The sequence below is a fragment of the Bos grunniens genome, chromosome 18 (genome assembly GCF_055505025.1).
Source record: "Bos grunniens cultivar Pamir isolate PY7600 chromosome 18, Bosgru_T2T1.0, whole genome shotgun sequence".
Classification (NCBI taxonomy): Eukaryota; Metazoa; Chordata; class Mammalia; order Artiodactyla; family Bovidae; genus Bos; species Bos grunniens.
In genome coordinates, this window is record NC_141182.1 from 58,352,980 (window position 1) to 58,371,192 (window position 18,213).

The 18,213-nt window shown below is 40.6% G+C and overlaps 3 protein-coding genes and 1 long non-coding RNA gene across 7 annotated transcripts in view; 3 read left to right on the forward strand and 1 right to left on the reverse strand.

Moving 5' to 3' along the window:
- ZNF613 (zinc finger protein 613) overlaps positions 1-4,139 on the forward strand; it is an 18,506-nt gene extending 14,367 nt beyond the window's left edge. The window contains exon 4 of the mRNA XM_086353790.1: positions 3,843-4,139. Within this exon, the coding sequence (XP_086209916.1) occupies positions 3,843-3,895 (53 nt within the window). The 3' untranslated portion in view covers positions 3,896-4,139. The remainder of the gene's footprint in view (positions 1-3,842) is intronic.
- On the forward strand, positions 706-12,788 carry LOC147354399 (uncharacterized). 4 transcript variants are annotated; one of them, XM_086353782.1, is made up of 5 exons: positions 1,028-1,167; positions 1,598-1,637; positions 5,741-5,867; positions 7,836-7,931; positions 8,579-12,788. In XM_086353782.1, exons 3-5 carry the CDS (start codon positions 5,834-5,836, stop codon positions 10,306-10,308), a joined length of 1,860 nt encoding a protein of 619 aa, XP_086209908.1. In that variant the 5' UTR covers positions 1,028-1,167; positions 1,598-1,637; positions 5,741-5,833; the 3' UTR covers positions 10,309-12,788. The 4 variants fall into 4 exon arrangements, with proteins under 4 accessions (XP_086209907.1, XP_086209908.1, XP_086209910.1 ...); XM_086353781.1 differs by lacking the exon at positions 1,598-1,637 and having other exon boundaries at positions 706-1,167; XM_086353784.1 differs by lacking the exons at positions 1,028-1,167; positions 1,598-1,637 and adding an exon at positions 1,263-1,514.
- The window catches only part of LOC147354400 (uncharacterized), a 22,633-nt gene continuing 8,307 nt past the window's right edge, over positions 3,888-18,213 (reverse strand). Inside the window, exon 2 of the long non-coding RNA XR_015146389.1 lies at positions 3,888-4,079. This is a non-coding gene — a long non-coding RNA (uncharacterized LOC147354400). The remainder of the gene's footprint in view (positions 4,080-18,213) is intronic.
- Positions 15,820-18,213, forward strand: part of ZNF614 (zinc finger protein 614) — a 20,719-nt gene continuing 18,325 nt past the window's right edge. Inside the window, 1 exon segment of the mRNA XM_086353836.1 lies at positions 15,820-15,952. The gene's annotated coding sequence lies outside the window, so the exon portion shown is untranslated.

Sequence of the window (18,213 nt, forward strand, 5' to 3'; positions counted from 1 at the left end):
TAAATGACTGGCAAAGACTTCTTGGGGAGGCGATGAAGATGCACGGAACTGGGAAAACCAGTTCTTTGAGGTCATTGTTGTACACGGATATTCATAGTTCTATTTGCAGTATCCAAAAAAACGAACCAATTCAAAGGTCCACCCATTGGTAAATGATTATCCAGTGAGTATCCAACAATGAATACTAAAGCAACAAAAAGGAACGAACTATTGATACTTTAGTAATGATGAATTTCAAAACAATTATGCTATGTGAAAGAAGCCAGAACCTACAGTACTAATTTTACGAAAAGAATGCAGACTAATGTATAGTGACAGAAGACTGTCCTGTGCTGCCTAGGATATGCAAGTTTTGTATTTCGGCCGTGTAATTAGCACACTTGAGAAGTGGCTCACAACGTCCACTGTTTCTGCTCACATTGTGATCGCTATACTAATCAGTTTCCCAAACCTCGGTTTTCCTCAAACACTTAACCTGACAATTCCACGCCTAGCCCCGCCCCGCACGAAGCACTTGCTTTGAGTACGGACACAGAACTTCTAAGATGGCTGCTTCCACGGTGCTCCTGCCTAATGGCTACAGAGCGCCTCCATTTTTTTTTTCCCAAGCACGCGTAAGGTTTCTTACGGTCTCTAGATCTTTTCGGGGTTAAACCAGTGATCCAGATGTTCGGAAGTAATTTTAATTTCCCACAGAGCTGAGACGCCACAGCCATTAACAGCCGCTTAAAATGTATGCCCGCACCCTTCTGGTCTTGATGGGCTCCGACCTTAGAAAGCGGGCCCTGTCCATTCAAACGAATTTATCCTCACGTCATGATTGCTTTGTATGAGCTCAAACCTCTTAAAATGGCCCCATTTTCCTTGGGCCAGGAAATAGAATTTCGGCCGTGGTTTCTCAGCAGACCCGTATGCCGTCTATACGACAGAAGCGCAAAGATGGCGGCCCCCAGGGGGCCGAGGCGGCAGTGGTGGCGCGTACATATGAGCTCATAAGGAAATGCCGGAAACGCCCTATCGTTCACCATAGAAACGCGGTAAAAACGCCGTTGACCCTTGACGGTTGGTGTCCGTAGAGGGGGCTGGGCGAGGGGACCAGAAGTAAAAGAAGCTTAGGGAAGAAAGTTAGGCCCTGAAGAGGTGGCTGCAGGTTCAGGAGAGAACCAGGTGGGTTTGTGTGTCTGTAAAAGGCGGGGACGGGGGCGGGCTGTCGGCCTTTAGGTGGGTTGTGGCTCCTTCCTGCCCGTGAAGGTAGCACAAGGGGGGGTGGCGGTTTGATTTTGTTTTTGAGGGGAGCGTGTACTGAACGTCCGTGATCGGAGTGTCTTTGGGGTCAGTCATGGGCTCTGGTGGTCACCGAAAAGTCTGAACAGATCAACTACCGAGAGTCCTGAGGTCAGGGTTTAGCATCTTGGCGGTTGACAACTAGTGCGGTGGGGATTGTCAGTGAATGCGGCGTCTTGTTCGGGTTTTCGAATAATTTGGAGCTCAAAGTCGAGGAACCATTAAGGGAGGTCAGTATACGTGTGTATCTGACCTGGTTTGGTGTTAGTCGGGTGGAGGGTGAGGTGGGTAATGGTCACTGTCTTTCGTGCAGAAATGCGTGACGCAGAAGGCTTGGAGGCTCCGGAACCCTGGTAGGTTCGTGTGTTTAGCTCAGACTTTGGCTAATGAACTTAACATTCCCCGAAAACTTCAGGTCCAAGTCCCTGGACCCACCAGTTTTCTAGTCCCTTTAAATTTTGTCTTTATTCTTCTTCCTGCAAGTTGGCTCCCTTATTCATTTCCCCAGTATTTATATTTTTGAATTGTTTTTATATTTGTATTTATAGCTCATATTCTTTTTTTTTTTTTTTTTGAGTTTTGTGTTTTTTTTTTTTTTTTATTTTAATTGGAGGCTAATTACTTTACAATACTGTGGTGGTTTTTGCCATGCATTCACATGAATCAGCCATGGGTGTATATGTGTTCCCCATCCTGATCCTCACTCCCACCTCCCTCCCCATCCCTTCCCTCAGGGTCCTCCCAGTGCACCAGCCCTGAGCACCCTATCTCATGCATCGAACCTTGACTGGTGATCTATTTCACATATGATAATATACATGTTTCAATGCTATTCTCTCAAATCGTCCCACACTCACCTTCTCCCACAGAGTCCAAAAGTCTCTTCTTTACATCTGTGTCTCTTTTGCTGTCTCGCATATAGGGTCATCATTACCATCTTTCTAAATTCCATATATATGTGTTAATATACTGTATTGGTGTTTTTCTTTCTTACTTTGCTCTGTATAATAAGCTCCAGTTTCATCCACCTCACTAGAACTGATTCAAATGCATTTTTTTTTAATAGCTGAGTATCCACAGCTTTCTTATCCATTCGTCTGCTGATGGACATTCTAGGTTGCTTCCATGTCCTGCCTATTGTAAACAGTCCTGCTATGAACATTGGGGTACACGTGTCTCTTTAAATTCCAGTTTCCCCAGTGTGTATGCCCAGCAGTGGGATTGCTGGGTCGTATGGCAGTTCTGCTTTCAGTTTTTTAAGGAATCTGCGCACTGTTCTCCATAGTGGCTATACTAGTTTGCATTCCCACCAACAGTGTAAGAGGGTTCTTTTTTCTCCACACCCTCTTCAGCATTTATTGTTTGTAGACTTTTTGACAGCCATTCTGACCAGTGTGAGATGGTACTTCATTGTGGTTTTGATTTGCATTTCTCTGATAATGAGTGATGTTGAGCATCTTTTCAAGTGTTTGTTAGCCATCTGTATGTCTTCTTTGGAGAAATGTCTATTTAGTTCTTTGGCCTATTTTTTGATTGGGTCATTTATTTTTCTGGAATTGAGCTGCAGGTGCTGCTTGTATATTTTTGAGATTAATTCTTTGTCAGTTGCTTCATTGGCTTTTATTTTCTTCCATTCTGAAGTCTGTCTTTTCACCTTGCTTATAGTTTCCTTTGTTGTGCAAAAGCTTTTAAGTTTAATTAGGTCCATTTGTTTATTTTTGCTTTTATTTCCATTACTCTGGGAAGTGGGTCATAGAGGATCCTGCTGTGATTTATGTCAGAGAGTGTTTTGCCTATGTTTTCCTCTAGGAGTTTTATAGTTTCTGGCCTTACATTTAGATCTTTAATCCATTTTGAGTTTATTTTTGTGTATGGTGTTAGAAATTGTCCTAGTTTCATTCTTTTACAAGTGGTTGACCAGGTTTCCCAGCACCACTTGTTAAAGAGATTGTCTTTTCTCCATTGTATATTGTTGCCTCCTTTGTCAAAGGTAAGGTGTCCATAGGTGCGTGGATTCATCTCTGGGCTTTCTATATTGTTTCATTGATCTATGTTTCTGTCTTGTGCCAGTACCATACTGCCTTGATGACTGTAGCTTTGTAGTATAGCCTGAAGTCAGGCAGGTTGATTCCTCCAGTTCCATTCTTCTTTCTCAAGATTGTATAGCTCATATTCTTTTTCTGATTTGCTCATTGGTCCTTGTGTTGAAAATGTATTTAAACAAGGGATATGAAGACTTTTTAAAGAGATGTCAGGGCAACAAAATTTAAAGGAAGAATTTTACAGTTTCTCAATCCCCAGATGGCTTTGTCTGTATAACTGTGCTGAAAATTACCTGCCACTGAAATGTAGTGATGTCCTAATTCTCCTTGGCCACTTCCCCCATCAAATTCATGCTACTCCCACATATTCAGGGAATTAGGTTTCACTGGCCGGAGGTGTGAATTTTTCTGGGAAATTAAATGGAGAGACAGAAATACTGGGGACCATAGTATTAAGGTGAGCTCACAGAAAGTAGGAATATAATCCTAAAAGTAATTTTGCTTTTCAACCCACAGGTTTAACCAACAGACAAGATATGAATAAAGAAAGAGAAGGTTCCAGGACCTAGATATTGTTATTTATGGGGACACTCTGGCAGCTGTGATATCTAACTAGAAATTAACAGGAATATCCACAAGAGACAGAACCTCTGCATTGCCAACTGTTTTCAGAGAACAGAGAATATGATCCAGGCGCAGGTTACTCATGTCTTATTTTATTCTCTCCTTTATTCCTTAATGGATTTGTAGAGCCTGTAAAAAAAAAAAAAAAATCCAGTTCAGTAGAGAGAAATAAACTGAATCTAACCCCAACACCATGGCAAAGTGCGATTAAGAATGTAGTGTTTATGTGATTCCTATGAAACTATAGTGTTAGAACATCATGTGTATCTGTCACTGACTCTGTGTGCACACCTGCAGATGTGTGTCTATTTACAAATGTATGTGGGTTCATGCACATATCTGTGTACACATCTGTTAGGACGTTTTGTGCAAAAAATTACACTCTTAAAGAACATCCTATTGCCCTAAGATGATATAATTTAAACATCCAAATGAATAATGACTGCAATTGTTCAGTGAATATTAGCTGTATAAAATTCCATTTGTCTATGTGCTGTACTGTTCTTAGTCACTCAGTTGTGTCTGACTCTATGTGACTCCATGGGCTTTAACCTGCCAAGTTCCTCTGTCCATGGAATTCTCTAGGCAAGAATACTGGAGTGGGTTGCCATTTCCTCCTCCAGGGGATCTTCCCCACCCAGGGATTGAACCCACGTCTCCTGTGTCTCCTGCATTGCAGACAGATTCTTTACCCACTGAGCCATTTGTCTATAGTCATACTCAAAAAAACTGTGTTAAACTATGTAAAGCATTTAGAGGAGTGCCTGCCACGTGGTAAGGGCTGTATGAGGTCATCCATGCCTTTAGTCTTTGACAGCACTTAATACTAGGATATTATCAAATTGTATGATTTTCAGTAATCAATTTTTTTTTTTTGGCCATATTTTGCATTTACCTCATCACAGATGAGGTTGAAATCGGTCTTGTATATTAATTGATCAGCTGCATTTTTTCTCTTGAGAAATGTCTGTCCTTATCATTTTTACATTAACAAGATTATCTTTTTCTTCTGATTAATGAATCATTCCTATGTACTATATATTGATTCTTTCTCTTTTATTTTAACCTCGCAACGTGGCATGTGGGACCTTATTTCCTTGACCAGAGATTGAACATGCACTCCCTGCAGTGGAAGCATGGATTCTTAAGCACTGGACTCCTGGGGAAGTCCTCTTTGTTTATAAAAAATATTTTCCTGGCTTGTCACTTTTCTTTCAGCTTTGCTCATGATATCTTCTTTAAAATCTTTTTTAAATTGAAGTATAGTTGATTTACAATGTTATGTTAATTTCTGCTGTATACCAAAGTGATTCTGTTATACATTTATATACATTCTTTTTTCATACGATTTTCCGTTATGGCTTGTCACAGTATATTCTCTGTGCAGAACATTAGAACTTTATTTATCCATTCTATATATATAATAGTTTGCATCTGCTAATCCCAAACTCCCAACCCATTTCTCCTCCAACTCCCACTTTGGCAACCATAAGTCTATTCTCTGTGTGAGTCTGTCTCTATTTTGTAACTAGGTTCCTTTGTGTCATATTTTAGACATGGGACTGAGCCTTTACCGTATGCCACATGGTGCTCTCTTCAGGTTGATTGTGTCAGAATTGAATGGTAGGACACACAGCTGGTGTCAGACAGTTGCTTGGTGGTGTGTTTAAAAAAAACATGAAAATTTGTGTCAAAATCGTACTTAATATGAACAGGACAGCTTCCTTTATATTCTTTATGAATGAATTGAAGAGAAACACTCATATTAAACCAGGAATCTATTACTCCAGGAAATCTTGTCATTCAAGGATGTGGCTGTGGACTTCACATGGGAAGAGTGGCAGCTCCTGACCCCTGCTCAGAAGACCCTGTACCGGGATGTGATGCTGGAGAACTATAGCAACCTGGTGTCCGTGGGTGAGGACAGCTCCCTTGGGTCCTTCAGAGGGTCCCCAATCAGTGGCTTTTATTTTCTCAGCTGCTTAAACTTTGAAATACTGCAGTGCCCTATGGCAGATTCTTATTGCCTCTTCTAGCTCCTGTTGAAAGGATATATACAATGTGCTATGAACTGTTTTTATGCCCAACATGACTGACACCAAATGTCTGGGTTTTTTCTATACTAGTAACCAATTCTCCTACTCTCCATGTACAGCCTGGGTGTCCCGCAATTCAATCCTCTTTTGACAGTAACCACCCAAACTCAGCATCATACCCCAGAGGCTTACAGGCTCACTTCAGATGTTAGTTGAACATATTAGGTGTCCAGGGTACCCACACTTCTGTTTGACTTGACTATAAACTGAGCCTTTGGGACTTCCCTAGTGGTCCAGTGGTTGAGACTTCGCACTTCAAATGCAGGGAGCACAAGTTTGATCCCTGGTTGGGAAACTAAGGTCCCACATGCCATGGGGCATGGCCAAAAAAAAAAAAAAATTACATTAAAAAAAAATATCAAGTATTCCCATTCTCCACCCCTCAGCATTTGACAGTTTGTTAGAATGGCTGACAGAACTCAGGAAAGCACTTAACTTACCATTACCAGTTTATTATAAAGGATAAGACTCAGGAAAAGTCAAATGGAAGAGATGCTGGGGCAGAGTTAAGGGGGAGGGATCATGGTCCTTCCACGAGTGCTCCAAGTGTGTCACCTTGATGTGGTCATCAACCCAGAAGCTCCCCCAGCCTGGTTGTGTAAGGGGTTTTATGCTGATTTCATTGTGAAGGCATGTTTTTTTAAGTCACTGGCTGTGGGTGGTTAACTCAGTCTCCAGTCCTTTCTTTCTCTGTGGCGGGGGTGAAAAGTGAAAGAAAGTGAAAGTCTCTCAGTCATGTCCGACTCTTTGCAACCTCATGGGCTATACAGTCCACAGAATTTTCCAGGCCAGAATACTGGAGTGGTTAGCCTATCGCTTCTCCAGCGGATCTTCCTGACCCAGGAATCGAATGGGGGTCTCCTGCATTGCAGGTGGATTCTTTACCAACTGAGCTATCAGGGAAGCTCATGGCAGGGGTAGGAGGAGCTGAAATTTCTAACCTTCTGTTCATGCCTTGGTTTTTCTGGCAGCCAGTCTCCACTCTTAAACTCCCTAGGGCCCCTAGTCACCAGTCATCTTATCAGCACACAGAAGACACCCATCACTCTTGGAGACCAAGGGTGTTGGAAGTTCTTGTGCCAGCAACTGGAATTTGACCAAATGCTGTAACAAAAGAGGTTTCTGCCATGCCTCTCACATAGGAAATTACAAGGGCTTCATTTTTATTTTAATTTTAAAAATATTTATTTGGCTGTGCCAGGTCTTCCCAGGTGGCGCTAGTGGTAAAGAACCCGCCTGCCAGTGTAGGAGATACAAGAGACTATGGTTTGATCCCTGGGTCAGGAAGATCCCCTGGAGAAGGTCATGGCAACCCACTCCAGTATTCATGCTGAAGAATCCCATGGACAGAGAACCTAGCGGGTTAGAGTCTGTAGGGTCACAAAGAGTCAGACACAACTGAAGTGACTTAGTACACACACCAGGTCTTAGTTGTGGCAAAAAGGATCTTCAAGCTCTGTTGTGGCATATGGGATCTTTAGTTACAGCATATGGGATCTAGTTCCATGACCATGGATCAAACCCAGGCCCTCTGCATTGGGAGCTTGGAGTCTTAGCCACTGGACCACCAGGGAAGTCCCTATGAGGGCTGCAGAAGCTCTCTGCCAGAAACCATGGGTGGAGACCAAAGCGATATCATCATATCATAACATCCCATGAGTCTCTCCTGAGTGCAAAGCCTCTGCTTGGCAGATGTGAAAACCAATCCCTCAAATGTAAAATTCTCCTGTCTTGACCAGCCCCAGCCCAATTCAGTGGGACTAAGTCTTCTATCATTTCCCATAAACAGGGTATCGAGTCAGCAAATCAGATGTGCTGTTCAAGTTGGAACAAGGGGAAGAACGATGGATGACAGAAGATGAAATACACAGTCATACCTGGCCAGGTGAGTGAGAAATGGTTGGTAATTGCAGATGTCCTGAGCTAGACAGGGAGAAGAGGCTGGGGAGTGTCTGAAAATGCAGAAATTGTGCCTCTGCATAGCTCTTCCCATAAAAGAACTTTTAGGCCTTGAGAGGGAAATATACCCGTTTTTGCTTCTGAGATCTGATCCTTGATTTTATTTTACATCTTGATTTTTGTTTGTCTTGTTTTTGCCTTCCTTGGATTTTATAACTCCTTTGAACCCTGTCACAAATCTGTTTCACTTCTCTGGCTGTGGAATTCCACCTTCCAGGCCTCAGCTCAAGAAGAAATCTTTGTGTTTTTTTTTGTTTGTTTGTTTTTTTAAATTTTTGGCCACACTTTAAATTTTTTTTTTTTTTTTTAAATTTTGGCATGTGGGATCAAACCCATGTGCCCTACAGTGGAAGTACAGAGTCTTGACCACTGGCCCACCAGGGAAGTCCCTGTATTACTTTGGTTTTACCAATGTGTAAGAAATAAGGAACATTTATACAGGGAGTGTTTGTTTCATACTGTTGTTATAAGGTTGCCACTAAAGTACCATTTTTAAAAAAACACCAAGGAATTTTTTAACCAATTTTATTCCAAACAGGAATAAAAAGGATTCATTATTCTCTTCTTTCCTAGAAACTGGCAACATTGGTAATCATCTGCAGGTTGACTGGGAAAATAAAAAAATGCTGAAAGGTATTGAACAATACCAGGAACGTAATACATTTGGAAATCCTGTTCTTCAAAGCCAAAGTTATTTCTGTTTCAGGCAAAATCATGATATGTTTGAGTTCTATATAAAAACTTTGAAGTCAAATTCAAGTTTAGTCATTCAGAGCCAAAGCTATGAAATTAAAAACTCTACTAAATGTAATGGAGATGGGAAATCATTTCTGTTTGGTAAACATGAAAAATGTCATTCTCCAGTTAAATGCCCTGTAAGTGCAAAACCCATCAGCACTAAGTCCCAAGTCATTAAGCACCAAATAACTCACAACATAGAGAAAGCCCATATATGCAGTGAATGTGGGAAAGCCTTTGTTAAGAAGTCTCAGCTCACTGATCATCAGAGAGTTCATACAGGAGAGAAACCTTATGGATGCAATCTGTGTGCAAAAGTATTCTCCCGGAAGTCCAGGCTCAATGAACATCAGAGAATTCATGAGAGAGAGAAATCTTTTATATGCAGTGATTGTGGAAAAGTCTTCATCACGAAGAGCCGTCTGATTGAACACCAGCGAACTCACACAGGAGAGAAACCTTATGTATGCAGTGACTGTGGAAAAGGCTTCCCAGGGAAGCGTAATCTCATCTTACATCAGCGAAATCATACTGGAGAGAAATCCTATGTATGTAGTGAATGTGGAAAAGGCTTCACTGCAAAGAGCATGCTCACTATACACCAGCGAACTCACACCGGAGAGAAACCATACATCTGCAGTGAATGTGGGAAAGGCTTTACCACAAAGCACTATGTCATCATCCACCAACGGAATCATACAGGAGAGAAACCCTACATATGCAATGAATGTGGGAAAGGTTTCATTATGAAGAGCCGTCTGACCGAACATCAGCGAATTCATACAGGAGAGAAGCCGTATATGTGCAATGAATGTGGAAAAGGCTTTTCCAGGAAGGGTAATCTGATTGTACATCAGAAGACTCATACAGTAGAGAAATCCTATGTATGTAGTGAATGTGGAAAAGGCTTCACCTTGAAGAGCATGCTTACCGTACATCAACGAACTCACACTGGAGAGAAACCCTACATCTGCAGTGAGTGTGGGAAAGGCTTCCCATTAAAGAGTCGGCTGGTCGTGCATCAGCGAACACATACTGGTGAAAAACCTTACCGATGCAGTGAATGTGGGAAAGGCTTCGTTGTGAACAGTGCACTAATGATACATCAGCGAACTCACACTGGAGAGAAACCCTATACATGCAATGAATGTGGAAAAGAGTTTGCCTTTAAGAGCAATCTTGTGGTACATCAGCGAACTCATACTGGAGAGAAACCCTTTACATGCAGTGAGTGTGGAAAAGGTTTCACCATGAAACGCTATCTCATTGTACATCAACAAATTCATATGGGAGAGAAGTCCTATATATGCAGTGAATGTGGAAAAGGTTTTGTCATGGAAACAGAGCTCATTTTACATCAGCAGATTCATACTGGAGAGAAACCTTATGCCTGCAGTGAATGTGGCAAAGGCTTCTTTGTGAAAAGCCGTCTAGTGGTTCATCAGCGGACTCATACAGGAGAGAAACCTTTTGTATGCAGTGATTGTGGAAAAGGCTTCTCCTCAAAAAGGAATCTCCTTGTACATCAGAGAACTCATAATGGAAACAAACCATTAAAGCGATGACTATGATTACACCTACAGGAAGAAAATAGGTTTGTCCAACATCAGAGATTTCTAACCTTTATATATACTGACTGTGGAAAATCCTATTCAGCATTGGTATTGGTCTCATTACTCACCAGAAAATTTACACAGGAGACAAACTGTATGTATGCAATTGATGTGAGAAAGCCTTCAACACAAATTCAACACTCATTGTACCTCAAAGAACTCATAAAAGAGACAGACTATGAATCCAGTGATTGGGGGTAATCTTTTGTCAACCCTTGTTAATACACATGAGAAACATATAGGTCAAAGTATATAATTCTTTGTAGAAACTCTGAACTCATTATATACAAGTGAATTTTTTAGGATAAAAAAGATGATAGTTCAGTGAACTGTTTAAACATAAGTGTGCTCCTAGCATACTTGACTATCGTCAGTGTAGATTAGCCTGCTGCTAGATTTCACCCTTAGGAAATATGAAATTTGCATAGGGGTGAAATTTAATGAAGAGAATGTGCTAGTGCCTTCAGTGATCAGTTACCTAACATTGTATGTCTAAATTAACATGTAGGAAAAGCTCTGATACATTCAATGCAGAAAAAGCTCAAGGAAGCATTTTTAGGTAGTAATTATATGAAAAGTGTATGCTAAGATAAATCCTATGAATGGAGAGGCTAGGAAAGCCTTCTATGGAAATAAAAAACCCTATCTCATCAGTGATCATAATAGATCACCAATGAGCTCATACATAGTAACAATATGATGATCGTGGGAAAGCCTTTGCCTGGAAATAAAACCTCAGTAAGTTGCCTGATATGCATGCTGGAGAAAAATTTTCAGATGGCAATGAATATGGCAGGATTTCAGTGATACATTCTGCCTCATTGCTTTTCATGAATTCACACAGAAATAAAATGGTTATGGACCCACTAAATATGGAGTAACTTTAGCAAAATATCAGAATTTTGAAGGAAAGAAACCTCATGAAAATGACATATACTTGAACTTTCTATCACATGTCTAAATTTATTATACACCTGATGTCCATTTTGGGGCAGAATACCTTGAACCATATCAATGATTCCATAATTTTAAAGTGGGCTAGTCTCGACACTAATTTGTATTGTTATATACAATACAGGAGTGTTCTGTGCCCACTTTGTATTATTATATGTTTCACTCTTGCATTTCTTAGGTTCTAAATTCAGCTGTCTACAATGTACTTCAAAGTAAAAAGGAATATATTCATAAATGTAATCCAACATAACGATGTATTTATCTAAGTTTATAAGTAGGATTAGGTAGTTTACAAAGACTTTAAAAATGATTTTTCTAAAATTCGTTTTGAAATAGTTTTAGACTCCCAAGTAATTACAAAATATAGCAAGTTCCCACATACCCTTACTCAGTTTCTTCAGTGGTGTTATCTTACATAACCATAATACATCATCAAACCCCAAAAAATGACATTGGTGCAGTGCTGTTAAGTAAACTGGATCTTATTTGGATTTTAGTAGGTTTTTGCATGCACTAATTTTATGAAGTTTTTTGTTTTTAGTATATAGTTTTAAGAAATTTTATCTTATACATAAGATTTCTGTAAACCCCACCACAATTGGGATGCAGAATTGTGCCCACACAAAGAAACATCCTCATGTTACCCCTCTGTGGTCACACTCTTCCCCCAACCCTGACCATGGTGACCACTGGTCAAATTCCATCACTCCAACTTGGTTATTTCAACAATGCTGTTAAAATGGAATCATACTGTGTGTAGCCTTTGAGATAGGTTTCGTTTCACTCAGCAAATTGCTGTTAAGATCCATCCAATTTTTTTGGTGTATAAATAGTTTTACTTGTTAATAGTATTCTTTTGTATGGATGTACAATAACTATCTATTAACTATTGACAGATGTCTGGGTTGTTTTCCAGTGTTTCATTGTTTTGAATAAAACCCTATGAACATTTATGGACCCAACTTTATGGCAAAGTAAGTATTTGTTCCTTTGGAGTAAATACCCAGCTGTCATATGTTACATTTGTGTTTAACTTTATAAGAAACTGCCAAATTTTTCTTTAGTGGCTGTACTAATTAACATTCTCACCAGTAGTGTATGAACACCCTGGATGTTCCATGTCTTTTCTAGCAGTTGGCACTGTCATACTTGATTCCAGCCATCCTGTCACGTACGTGGTAGTAGATAATGATGGCCTTAATTTACAGTTCCGTAACAGTGATATCTCAACACTTCTACCTACATTGAGAACCATATCAGGTAAAGTTGTCATGTCTGCTTTCAACCACCCAATGTAACTTTAAAAAACTCGAAAGGAGACTAGCCTATTATATTTGATGACCTATTTACCCTTTCCATTCCTTTTTCTTCATTCCTGATGTCACATGTTTCCTTCTGTTATTTTCTTTTTGTCAGTCTCCTTTATCAATTCTTTTTGGGCAGGTCTGCTTGCAATAAATTCTTAGTTTTCCAAGCAATAGATCTATTCTCTTGTCTCTATCCAGTTATTTTCTTTGATATAATAAGGATATTTAACTCAGTTTATAAATGATGAGTCTTGCTTTTAGGGGAAAAAGAAAAGGACATTTGCCATACAGTATTGTGGCAGTATTCAATATCCAACTGCATGGTGAGTAATTCATTCCTTTAAAAATATTTGTTAAGCATCTACATTTGGCCAGACACTGTTTTAGTCACTGGAGACTCATCAGAACAAAACAGGCAAAGCCACGGCCTTCGTGGAGCATAGAGTCTAGTGAAGGTGACTGAGTAAAATACACATCAGAATATCAGTTCTGATAAATGTTTTGGAGAAATATTAAGGCTAGTACATACGCTGTCATGGGGAAGCTATTTTAGAAAGTGTTTCCAACGAAGGCTCTTCTGGGCAAATGTAATTTGAATCAACACCTAAATGTACCAGGGGGAGCCAACAAGATCTGTTGTGAGCCAGGAACACTCTAGATGTTTTTCTAAGTGTTTTCTCTGGGCTTCCTGCCTCAGGATTCTCTGAGAGGCTTGTAAAAGATGCAAGCTCTTCAGTCACACTGCAGACCCAAACCAGAACCTGTGAGACTGGAGACCCCAGACTCTGGGTTTATAAAATGACCTTTCTGATCTATACTTAAATTTGAACAGCTCTGCCCTAAATCCCGGATTAGTGCAGCCACTCCCACCCCACACTGTCACAGGATGGATTCTGGGCAGATATTCTACAACAAGGAATCAGACATGAGGGCCCCACCTACCAGGTCCTCAGATCCTTTCTACTACTTGTCCTTCTGTGAACCTACACATGCTGCCATGGCAGGGTCACAGCCACTCATTCCTGAAACTGATCAGTCAGAGTCACAGAATGGGCTGCCCCGAGTTCTCTGGACCACATGTTCAACTCACCTTTCAGAGTTTGACATCTCAGGTGAATAGGGCTGAAATTTAATCCCTGAAGGGAATGTAATACTATTAAGAAATTACGAAAACAAATTCTTAATACCTAAAAATTAAAAAGCATACGTAAACAAATTTTGTCACCCATATTGTACCTAAGAGCAAAACACTTAACGATGTATTCTCCAAATTTCAGATGCGGGTAAGTATATTTTTTACAAAAGAAAAATGAGACAAGTCTGTATTTATTATGAACAGCTACATCATTCAGTATTCTAAAACTTTTCTAAAATGGGTCTGTTTTTATAATAAAGTAAAACATAATTACTATACAAAGATACTAACAATGAAGAATTGCAAAAACTGGGAATGTGAAAATTTATGATATTCTCTACTCATAAGCACAAACCCTAAAATAATGCAAGCTAAATATTTAACCAATCAGAATTTTCAAAAACAGTTCAGTTCAGTTGCTCAGTTATGTCCAACTCTTTGCAACCCCAGGGACTGCAGCAAGCCAGGCCTCCTTGTCCATCACCAACTCCCAGAGTTTACTCAAACTCATGTCCATTGAGTCAGTAATGCCATCTAATCATCTCATTCTCTGTCGTCCCCTTCTCCTCCTGCCTTCAATCTTTCCTAGCATCAGGGTCTTTTCAGATGGGTCAGTTCTTTGCATCAGGTGGCCAAAGTATTGGAGTTTCAGCTTCAGCATTAGTCATTCCAATGAATATTCAGGACTGATTTCCTTTAGGATCATCTGGTTGGATCTCCTTGCAGTCCAAGGGACTCTCGAGAGTCTTCTGCAACGCCACAGTTCAAAAGCATCAATTCTTTGGTGCTCAGCTTTCTTTATAGTCCAACTCTCATATCCATACATGACTACTGGAAAAACCATTTTCCTTATTTATACTAACAATCTTTAAATGTTATATACTGTTATACTGAGTGGATAGCCCATAATTTACCAAAGCATCTTTACAGTACACTTAGGCTTTTCCTTTGTTTACTACAAAAGCCTCTGTGGTTAGTAAAACTTTTTACCAAATAAATTGTTGGAATTAGAATTGCTTGGTCAAAGAATGAAAAATTTAAATTGGATCTAGGTTGCCTTCTAAAAATCTTTAAACCCTCTAGAATTAAACTTCCCATGCCTACATAAAAATAACATTTTAAAGCATTGTTTTTTTTCATTTGTGAACTATGCCAAGTATGATAATTGCATTATCTTATAATTTTACATTCTCAAATGCCCCACTGTCACCATTTACTTTTTAAAACACGTAGTTCACACATTTTCACCTCATCCCCTTACCCACTAGATGTCGTTATGTGTCCATTAGCTTTTTTTTTTTTTTTTTTTAATCGAGATGTACCTTTAGCTATTACCCCTGGTTTAGCCGGTGGCAAAGAGGCGGACACAACTGAGCGACTGAACTAGAGGTAAACAATCTGCTTGAAATGCAGATGCCCAAGGTTCGATCCCTGGGTCTGGACAGTCCCCCGCAGAAGGGCATGGGAAGCCACTCCTGTATTCTTGCTTGGAGAATCCCATGGACAAAAGAACCTGGCGGGCTACAGCCCATGGGATCGCAAAGAGTCGGACACGACTGAAGTGACTCTGCATGCACACCTCTACAAAAGCTGTTAATTCTAATAAACTACATAAGCCTTTACCCACCCCACATTTAACTGCTGTCTCCACAAACCTAAGATTATAAGTGACCACTACTTTTGTCAACTCAGTGGCCGCTGCCTCTCCAGAAAGGTATCGGCTTCTATCTTTAATCTTCCCAAGTCACCGGGCGCCTGAGCCCTTTCCGTCGTACGGACACCTGCCTTCTAAGATGGCCGCGCCCGTCGGACTCCAGCTCTAAAGTTTTTTTTCCTCAGGCGGCTGAACTCGCCACGTTGGCCTTGGAACGACATTGACCTCTGAAATCTTAACGCAGTTAGTACAGAATGGTTGGTTATTCCTTGCAACCAGGAGGTAAAAGCATTTAGGGTGCCAGGAATGATTTCAATTTCTTCCCACGGCCTGTCTCGTCAAAAACGCCGAGGTGGGTGGGGCCATGTTACGTCATAAAGCGGAGTCTGCTGACGGAATCCGGAAATCCCGGCAGCGCTCCAAGGTCGTCGGCTGATAACCTGAACCAGCAGGTAGGCGTCCCGAGGGACTGTGAAAGCGTCGGTAGAGAAAGTGGGCTCCAGCATTCTGTTGCTGCCAGTGGTGTCTGGACGGGTTTGGGATCAGGTGAGTCGGGTTCTGGGCTTGTATTCACGGCCTGTGGGGTCTGTGAAACCGGAGCATGTGTGAAGGACCGTAATTGGGATTTTATTTAGATTCGGCCTCAGAGACTTCTCGGAGTTAATGATGAGGCCTTTGGCAATCTGTGATTCAGAGTCTGAAGAAATCATTGACCGAAGGTCCGACTCAGTCAGGGTTTGGATCGCTTTGCTTGTGGGGCTCCGTGATTGCGAACTGTGATGAAAGTTTGTATCGGTGAACGCGATGTCTCGTCCTGGTTAACCTGCGACTTTGTTAGAGACACCTGGGTTAGGGGCTGTCGCTTGGTTTCCTGGTCATGTTTGGAGTTTAATCTGGCATTTAGATGGCCTGGTGGGGGCTTTCAGTATTTGAGGAGGCCCGGGGTCCCTGGAGAATCCGTAGGCTCAGGGTCAAATGCCGTAAACAGACTTGAAGACTGCATTTCCCCAGTTAATCCGAGTACAATTCTCTCCTTGTAGTCTGTCCTCAAGGACCCTACTAAAAACTTTGGCTCCCCGCATCACCACTGTTCTCACCGTCCTCACCAATTTCAGTGTGGTTGATGTAGTTATAAATTTACTGTTTTTAATGTAATCTAATATAGTTTCCATTCCTCTTGCCTCCAGGTTTATTATACTTTTGGATATTTCCGCTTAGGGTCATTCTTACTCAAGTAAAAGCTTCTCCCTTACCCTATATTCTGTTCTGCAGTGCGAATTTTTTTAATAGGCGGTTTTATATCAAAGGAGATTTTTTTTTTTAACATTTTGGATTATCTGTGTAAGCATGATAGGTGACTGTATCACTTAATTTCTCTGTTCTCAACATATTTACATCTGAGATATTTATACTTTTTAAAAATAGTTCCAGTAGTATCAACTCAGGTTGGTGAACCACTGGCATGGTGTGTGGAATCAAATGTATTCATTAATGGAGGTAGTGTTGACATACAGTATTCAAAAGTATTCGATTATAATTTCATTAATCCATTTTGACTTTCTGATTACTTTCTGATTCTACCACTTCACTTAAAAATTTATGGCGCCTTTTTTTTCTCTCCCCGAGATTTCTGGCTACTTTTATTTCTTGGTGAACTCTTTTCCTTGACCTTTTTTGGAAATTTCAGTTGATGGGTTCTTTCTTTGGTTGGTTTGGTTTTTTTTTACTGTAGAAAAGGAAGTCTTTTTTTAATTGTAGTTTTATTTGCTGAAAAGTCACTAAGTACAAATATACACTTCAGTACTTTGAATTTCTAGAGTTACACAGTTCAATTTTAAAACGTTTCTCACCCCAGAAATTTTCCTTGATCCTCTGTGCACTCAAATTTCCACTCCCATATACTTATGAAAGTGTCAACACCATGAAGACAGTGAACATAACCTGTCTTCTTGAGAAGTTTCATTGTGTTCCTTTTAATCTCTGCCTGTCATATTCCGCACACCTCCCCAAGCAACCACTGATCTATTCAACCACCAATCTATTCTACATTACAATAGGTTACTTTATATTTTTAAAAAGTTTATGTAAATTGAATCATACAGTGTACATTCATTTTCATACTAACTTGTTTCATCAGCATTCAGTTCAGTTCAGTCGCTCAGTTGAGTCCGACTCTTTGTGACCCCATGGACTGCAGCATGCCAGGCCTTCCTGTCCATCACCAACTCCCGGAGTTTACTCAGACTCATGTCCATTGAGCCGGTGATGCCATCCAACCATCTCATCCTCTGTCGTCCCCTTCTTCTCCTGCCTTCAATCTTTCCCAGCATCAGAGTTTTTCCCAATGATTCAGTTCTTCACATCAGGTGGCCAAAGCATTGGAGTTTCAGTTTTAGTATCAGTCCTTCCAATGAATATTCAGGACTGATTTCCTCTAGGATGAACAGGTTGGATCTCCTTGCAGTCCAAGGGACTCTCAAGAGTCTTCTCCAACACCACAGTTCAAAAGCATCAATTCTTTGGTGCTCAGCTTTCTTTATAGTCCAACTCACATCCATGCATGACTACTGGAAACACCATAGCCTTGACTAGACGGACCTTTGTTGGCAAAGTAATGTCTCTTTTAATATGCTGTCTAGGTTGGTCATAACTTTTCTTCCAAGGAGTAAACATCTTTTAATTTCATTGCTGCAGTCACCATCTGCAGTGATTTTGGAGCCCCCCCCCCCAAATAAAGTTAACCACTGTTTCCCCATTTATTTGCCATGAAGTTATGGGACTGGATGCCATGATCTTAGTTTTCTGAA

What these genes read in the sequence shown, in the direction of transcription:
- LOC147354399 (XM_086353780.1), top strand. An exon ending in TAGCAACCTGGTGTCCGTGG is followed by an intron (nt 5,868 to 7,835) that starts GTGAGGACAGCT and finishes TCCCATAAACAG; the next exon opens with GGTATCGAGTCAGCAAATCA. An exon ending in ACACAGTCATACCTGGCCAG is followed by an intron (nt 7,932 to 8,578) that starts GTGAGTGAGAAA and finishes CTTCTTTCCTAG; the next exon opens with AAACTGGCAACATTGGTAAT.